Here is an 8,469-nt window from a genome sequence, read left to right on the forward strand (position 1 = left end):
TAGACAAGACTTTAAGTTATTTCTATACAGAAGATGGCTTAAAAAACGAACCTACCATGAGAAACATTCGATGAGGCAAAAATGGTGACAACTAACCTCTTCATTTTATACATTCGTCACCATATACACTCGTGTAAACATACATGACTACATTACTGTAGGTTGTATACTCTTAAGAAATCGTTTTTTTTTGCGTCACGTTTTGCTGAATGGGCTATTGTGAAGTCAGGCGTGATGATCAGCTGATATGAGCGGAGCTGTTTGTGTCTTGAGGCGACGGAGCGTTACTTTGACAAGGTAAAGAAAATGTTTTAAAACTATATATTTTTTTAGAACACGAACTTTTTCTTTAAACGCACGTAACTTATTTTAGTTATAAATGTTCATACACGCGGCTCGAAGCTCTGGACGCAACACAAAATCCACAGTTTACTGCAACAACAACAATAAATTTCACAATGTTTTGTGAAAATGTGAGACATGTTGATCACCATGTAGTGCCTCTTTGTTGACACTACCCGACCAAAGCAAAGTCAGTGGGAAAAGGACCAGTACACATTTACAAAGGGTAAGCATAAGTATTAGATAATAGGTTTTTTAGAATCAAATCAGAGTTTCTTTCTTTAACCGGTGATTGCGAAAATGACAACTACGACTTGCACACGGAAGAGTTTAAAGTTTAAACTGCTAAACATTTTGAACGGATTAGTCAATCTGAATGATTAATTCATGAAATCTGAATCATTCGAGCGATTCTTCAGTTAACGTTTACGTTACCTACATCAGCAGTAGAAATGATACAAATGTTTGCCTCTTAATTACATGACATATATATATATATATTATACAATTATAAAACACTTTTTAGAACAATTATTTTTGTTTAATGTAATTTCAGAGTACAGAATATAATAGTCCTTTACCACAGTCGAACCATAGACTGTAAAAAGAGTCGAACCCATGAGTCGAACGCGGAAGTGTGATAAAGGCCTAACAGCTTTGTTGGAACGTTTGTTTCATGAAACACGTGACGCATTTACGTCACGACGCAAAATAAAGTCAAATCACCTTAATTTATAAAGTGCTTTTAACAGTATTGATTGTCTCAAAGCAGTTTTACAGTGACAATAGAAATGACCGTAATCGTAATAAAGCCGATTAGTTTTAACTAACCGAACTGTTCAAAATAAACTATTCGCAAAAACTAGTCGGAATTCCCATCACTAGAGCGAGGCTTCTGATCTCGTCCAACCCACTCTGGCGCTGCTTTACTGCACGATGACGTCGCGCTTCAACCATCCAATCATAGCGCTAAGCGATGTCCTCGTTGTTTTGACGACTTGTTTGTTTTCTTCTCTAGGTGACTGCGGCATAAGATCCACATACTTCTACTATTCTACCTCAGCAGCTGAAGATCTACACCACAGGTAATGCGCTAAATGTATTTGTATTTATTTTTTAATATATTCTGCTTCAGCTATAAGTGTTTTAACAGCACTGCACTCACTGTTACGTTTTATACTATCAACACATCTGTTTTCATTAGAAATATTGAAAACAGCCCAGGCGGTATTCTTATGAAAACAGAAGAGCATGCAAATTAGATGTATTTTTATATCTGTTATGTTTCATTACTGCTGTTTTTTCAAGGGATGTCGGACGGGCTTGTGCTCGGTGGTGATGGAAACTTCAGCTCTCTCTGCCCACATGGGATCGAGTGGATTTGGTATGGACTTGGGGAATGTGCCCAGGATGCCAGGGACGTTGCCAGTGTAGTTCTGGGACTGCTGTCAATAGTTTGCTTCATGGTGTCCTCACTACCGTAAGTACGCCAACTCTTATAAGAGGATAATGTTGCTCTGTGCCTCAGTTTTGCCATATTAGAAATAAAATGTTCATTCAGGCACAGCAATAATTTTGAACACTCATAAACTGCTATTCAAAAGGTTGGTGTCAGTAAGATTTTTATGAAATTAATACTTTTATTCAGCAAGGATGTATTGAATTAATCAAAAGTGACAGTAAAGACAATTTCTATTTAGTATAAATGCTGTTCTTTTGAACTTTCTATTAATCAAAGAATCCTAAAAGATCATGGTTTCCACAAAAATATTAAGCAGCACAACCGTTTACAACATTCATAAAAATAAGAAATCTCTCTTGAGCTGCAAATCAGGGCATTGGATTGATTTTTGTAGGATCATGTGACACTGAAGACTGGAGAAATGATGCTGAAAATTCAGCTTTATCATCACAGGAATAAATTACATTTGAATTCAAACAGTTTTTAAACTGTGTAATAATATTTCACAAAATTACTTTTTTATTGTATTTTTGTACCAAATAAATGTAGCCTTGGTGAGCATAAGAGACTAATTTCACAAACATTAAATTACAGAACCAGATTTTTGAACTGTAGTGTAAAGTGACATTTTGCACATGATAAAATATAACGAGATCATTCTGTCTGTTACTTTAGGCAATACTACAATTCCTGCAAGACAGGAAATATGGACAGCGCTCTGTCTGTTTGGTTTCTGTTATTGTGGCTGGCAGGTGACTCGTGTAATCTTATTGGATCATTTTTAGCCGATCAACTTCCACTACAGGTAAGGAACAATTGTCACATTTTTCATTTGTTGCTTTGGATAAAATCTCTGCTAAATCAATTAATATGTAGGTTCAAGAAAATCACCCTAATTGATTAATGATTGATCTTCATTTAGCTGTAGTATAAAGTAAAGCCTGGTTATATTATTATCATTTTATATTCCTTGTTTCTTCTTTAGAAATACACTGCAGTGTACTACGTCCTGGCAGACATGCTAATGCTGTTAATGTACACGTATTATAAACTAAAGAATAAAGCATCTAGGGGTGAGTTGGAAATCATGCCTTACATGAGACTTGTAATGTTGGTTGAATGTGTTGTGAGTAGGCTATATGTAATTGGTTGCTTTCAAGGACATGCCTTGCTTTCATTCATTTTTAATGTAATATTTATATTTTATTTTATTTCAGCTTCATTTCAATTCCCAGAACTGATTTGTAATAGCTTTAGTTAACAATAACACTGCTCGAGAACGTCTCTACTGTATATCCTCCCCGACCCTCGGCCTTCACAGTGTGTTATAAGATTGTCTTGATGCCTGAAACACTGATTCATGGAACTGTCTTTCTCCTCTGTAGACAGTAACAGTGCATTGCTAAATGCAGTCAGTATGCTGTGTCTTCTGGGAATTACATCTTCCCTCCTTAGCCTCCCTCGCTCTGCCCTAGAGTATCAGATTCCCGCGGGGTTCAAGGGTCGGGCACTGCTGGCCGTGGAGGGCAGCGGTTCGGTGCAGGTAACTAGAGTTGCTTTTATCATTGAGTTGAGTTGCACTTAATTAACTTATGTGGTTTCAGCATTGGTTTGGGACTTAATGATTTCATTTTTTTCAGCCCTTCTCAACGAAGGAGATTATAGGCTTTTTCATCGGCTCTTTATCTTCAGTACTCTATTTATGCTCCAGATTGCCACAGATGTACACTAATGTAAGTTTTACATTGATGTTGATTCTCATATAATCTATCAAGAACATGTCCAGGTGATATTTTACCCCATAATTAAAAGAAAGACAATTTAATTGATTTACAGTTATCTTCTGTTTTAGCAAAATATAAATTCCATTTTTTTTAGGACTATTAAATCAGGGTGAACACTGTATGATTTTGACCACGATTTGGCTGAGACATATTTTACGAATCCTAAGATTCCTCTGATCCTAGGCCAAAATCGGAAGACTTTGATCGCTAGTTTGACATGTTTACCAACAGCCGATTAATGACCAATAGGATTAAAAATGAACCTCTGACGAAATTCTGGCAGTGTCATAAGTTTTGAGGCACAGTCCTGTAGTGCGACTTCTCCTACGACAACCGTCAAATCTAAAACCAATAGGAGCGCAGAACCTGATCACGCAATTAGAACGACAACAACAAACCACCACTTGCTCCACACACATCGTGTTCGTTTTTTCTATTTTTCTTTGCAAGATAAGCCATGGTCAAAATTAAATATGGAATGACTTTTTATTTATATATTCATACAACAGAATATTCTGCGGGCCATGAAAGTTTTGAGAATATGATACAACAATGCTCCTGCTGGCTGGCAACTTAAAAAAAACACTGGCATCAAAAGTGTAATTTGATGCTTTTAATAAAGCTACAATTATTATTCATACATTTTCATGCTACATTTGCATTCAGATCTTTAAATTAAATATATACATATGTTGCTTCTTAGGCTACATTCACACTGCAAGCCTTAGTGCTCGAATCTGATTTATTGCTCGGATCAGATTTTTATTTTATTTTTTTGTATAGCTGTTCACATTGTGATTTTAAATGTGGCCAATATCAGATTCCAGTGTGAACAGATCATGGTCCATAACTGACCAGAATGCGCAAAGAACAATAAAAAGACTTCAAAAACAGCACGCTGACATACGGAAGTAAACACGAAGAACATAAAGTAAACGATTACACGCTTAAAGTGTTATCTGCCGCAGAAGTCAGTGAATTTATGCACAGCCAATATAAAAGACAAAGAGAAGAATGTGAAAAAAGAGCAGAATATTTAAACATTTATGATACAAGCCCACGTTTTGCTTGAATATTTGTCACTGTAATTCTTTCTACTGACACCTTTCACAACGATCTCGATAACTTTGGGTATGTAAAAGTGAATTGAGATTGAGATTGAGGTCGCATTGCAAAACATCTGACCTGTATTGGATTTAAAACCACATATGGAAGTGGCCCAAATCGGAATTGCGTGAATTGCGGATTCCATGTGGTTTGTGCTGTTCACACTGTCATGAGAAAAACAGATCTGAGTCAACAAAAAACCCATCTACATTTACCTACAGTCTGAACGTAGCCTTAGAGTAACTTAAATATATCTTGCTGTCTTGCAGTATCTAAGAAAGTCAACAGAGGGCGTATCTTTTTTCCTGTTTGCTCTGGTAATTCTGGGAAACACAACATATGGGATCAGTGTGATATTGAAGAACCCAGACCCAGGGCAGGGAGAGACCAGCTACCTCGTGCACCACCTCCCCTGGCTCATCGGCAGCCTGGGAACGCTCTCACTGGACCTTATCGTATCCTTTTAAGCACAGTCCTCATGGACCTACGGCCACAAAAAGATGTGAAATGGAATATGGAGGACTAAACGTGCTCATGAAATGTTGCGAGAAAAATTCCATACAAAAAATCATATTGCTCTTAAAGCAGGATTTATTTTAGTATCTTTTTATATATTTGAATAGCTTATTTTAATATATTAATGTTTTATTTTAATAATTTAATAATGGATTAATGTTTTGTATAATGCATCAGGTTTAACTGTGTTGGGTAAAATGCATAAATTGATTAATTGACAAAAGTTTGTTTTGAGAACATTCAGTCAAAGGTCACGTGACTGATATTATAGACAACATTGCATAAATGTCCGAGTCATCGTGTGTTTGACGTTCTGGATCACTTGAGGTCACGTATATTGACAAAACTCTGATCGTTGCCAAAGATTCCAACTACATTTCTGAAGTCATGTGACTTCCTTTCATGTGAAGCACATTTGTCAGAATCCCCTGAGCACTGAGCCTTGTTGTTTAAAGGGGTTATCGAATGCAAAATTCACTTTAATATAGTGTTTGCATATAAATGTGCCTTTACAGTGTGTGGACACTGATGTCATATTGCTCATGCTCCGCCCACGACCACTGATGGACTGTCCCGTATTAGCATATTTCCTGATTGCTTTCAAGGACATGCCCTGCTTTTAACATTTTTAATGTAATATTTCTATTTTATTTTATTTCAGCTTCATTTTAATTCCCAGAGCTGATTTTTAATAGCTTTAGTTAACAATAACACAGTTGCTGAACAGTTGCTCCTTATCATTTAAAGAGACATGCACCGAAACGGGTCGCTGAGAACAGGGCTGTTTTTGAGGGGGTAAAAAGCGTGTTGTTTTACACAACCATTGAGGAATTTTAACCAAAGTATGTTACAAACTTTATACGAAGACCCTAAAGAATCATACCACCTTGTGGAAAATGGGCATCCGATGACTCCTTTAAATTTATTCCGGATAGTTTGAAACTTTTTCAGCTTTTTTGCCTTAACGCTTTTCTTCAGATATCCGTGCAGTTCATGAAGTACAGCAAATCTCCTCGGGTTTCTGCAGATGGAGATGAAGAGACTGCTGCACTCCTCCAAAACTGAACTATTCCCATTCCTGCTGTGATTGGATGAAATGCTGAAGATGTTTTTTGAGCATCACGTTTCCACAGCCACAGCTGACAGATGTTTTTTTTCTAATAGTTTTTTTTTTTTTTTTTTTACCAATGCATGCAATCATGTACATTTTCTTTTGTACAGTAGAATAAACGTTGCATTTGGCAGCTCTAGCAGTCTTGACTGAGAAAGAACTGTGAAAATGAGCTGCCGTCAATCTGTACTGTAATGATAGGTTGTTTTCATATATTATAGAAATGTTTTGCTATTGTAAAGATGTTTTTAATCTTTATATTGTTGCCTTTGATTTGATTTTGCACTGCACCTTTCAGTCACTTGGTAACTTCTTTTATTGAAGTTCTTATTTTTAAGTCTTATTTGACTTTGTCTTTTTTTTGTTGTTGTTCTGTATCACAGCACAACATTCACTAAAGATTGATGTTTTTCTGAGGCCAAACTTGCTTGAACGGTTTCTTTATTTGGTGTGTGTGTGTGGTGTCCAGGTAAGCCCTATGTTAAATGTCCCCACAAAAAATGGCAATATCCAAAATCCTTGTGGGGACGTTTTTTGGTCCCTATGTTGAAAATAGCTTATAAATCATACTAAATGTTTTTTGAAAATGTGAAAACGCAGATAGATTTGTGGTGGGTAGGTTTAGGATTAGGGGATAGAATATAGAGTTTGCACAATATAATAAAGCAATAACGAACTGCAGGCAGAGCTGAATGTGACTTAACAGTGGATTGCCGCATCACTGGTATCCACTGTTGAAGAAGCATTTCCACTTGGAGGTCGAAGGTCAAGTTCATTCCCTGAAGAATCTTGATGAATCTCAATGGTAATGATTATTTCCAAATAAATTATTATCTATTATAGGGTAGACTTAAAGTTATTAAAACGCGTGATTTATACTTTCTCAGTAAAGGTGTTTTAATGGTGTTTGTTGTAAATAAAGGATCTGTTCAGAAACCTAGTAGGTTGCCATAATGCCTTCTAAGAAAATTTTACTTGGGTACTTGGGTACAATCATTGATAGCACTTTAAGTTTTAATGTTAACTCAGAGAGTATTTTTAAGAGAGCTAACCAGCGATTATTTTTAATTAGAAAGTTGAGGAGCTTCAGGGTCAGTCAACACATTCTTCAGATGGCATATAGGGGCCTGGTAGAAAGCATTTTACAGTTTAATATAACAGCTTGGTATGGCAACCTGAATGTGAAAGACTAAAACAAGCTTTCCAAAATTTTTAATATTGCAGGGAAGGTGATTGGCAAGTCACAAAGGCAGCTTGGGGATGTATTTGATAGGGCGGTACTCAGGTAGGCCCGACAGATATCAGTAGACACCCTACATCCACTCAACTCAGAGTTTGAGTTGCTCCCATCTGGCCGTAGATTCAGGGTCCCAAGGGCCAGCCGGAACATCTATAAGAGATCTTTTATTCCCAATGCCATACAGGAACTTAATTCAATCTGAAAGCATTTTTAGTCGCTGCGCTGCTTTCCATTTCTGTTGTTGTATGTTGATGGTGGTACTGTCATACTCTTAACTGTGTGTATTTTTGTAATTTTAACTGTGGCATCTCTGATGCGTATCTGTTTGGAGAAGTCGAAGACAAATTTCCACTAAGGTGGACAATAAAGTCTAATAATAATAATAAGGTAGTAAATAAAATGGAAACTTAATTTGGAAAATGGAAACTTTATTATTTTTTATTTAGTATTATTTATTTTAGTATTATTCATATTCTACAATAGTAATTATTAGTACTTTCAATTTGCTTTTATTTCTACATTTTCAGATTTCATTGTAATTTTAGTATGCACTTTTGTCATTTTGAATTTTTTATTCAGTTTTAGTAATTTTAGTACTTGTACAAACTTATTTTATTCCAGTTAGTTGCTAAAGCTTGTAATTTTTTTCATCTAATATATTTTATTTTATTTCAGCTTTATTTAAATGTAATGAAAATTGTTATTAATAGTTTTAGTTAACAATAACACTGATCTCCATATTGAACAATTTTGTGTCATATCTCCTGATGCATGTCTCCTCACACAAAGTATGTATAAAATTACACAGCGGCAAAAAAGGTTTTTAAAAAGGTTTGACATATTGCATAAATTTGAATGAAATGCTTTTATTGAAATATTTTATATTCTACCAAAGATAAGACTGTGC

At 35.7% G+C, this 8,469-nt stretch overlaps 1 protein-coding gene across 2 annotated transcripts; it reads left to right on the plus strand.

Annotated features, from left to right (window-relative positions):
* Positions 1 to 219: 219 nt before the first annotated feature.
* slc66a1 (solute carrier family 66 member 1) lies at positions 220 to 6,745 on the plus strand. Of its 2 annotated transcripts, none has more exons than XM_077223643.1 (9): positions 220 to 297; positions 1,361 to 1,427; positions 1,651 to 1,822; positions 2,480 to 2,609; positions 2,790 to 2,877; positions 3,190 to 3,347; positions 3,445 to 3,537; positions 4,965 to 5,150; positions 6,190 to 6,745. In XM_077223643.1, exons 3-9 carry the CDS (start codon positions 1,653 to 1,655, stop codon positions 6,274 to 6,276), a joined length of 912 nt encoding a protein of 303 aa, XP_077079758.1. In that variant the 5' UTR covers positions 220 to 297; positions 1,361 to 1,427; positions 1,651 to 1,652; the 3' UTR covers positions 6,277 to 6,745. The 2 variants fall into 2 exon arrangements, with proteins under 2 accessions (XP_077079758.1, XP_077079759.1); XM_077223644.1 differs by having other exon boundaries at positions 232 to 568.
* The last annotated feature ends 1,724 nt before the right edge of the window (positions 6,746 to 8,469 follow it).

This window comes from Siphateles boraxobius, unplaced genomic scaffold (genome assembly GCF_051911475.1).
Source record: "Siphateles boraxobius isolate OS27281-9 unplaced genomic scaffold, OSU_SipBor_1 9, whole genome shotgun sequence".
In the NCBI taxonomy this organism is placed as follows: Eukaryota; Metazoa; Chordata; class Actinopteri; order Cypriniformes; family Leuciscidae; genus Siphateles; species Siphateles boraxobius.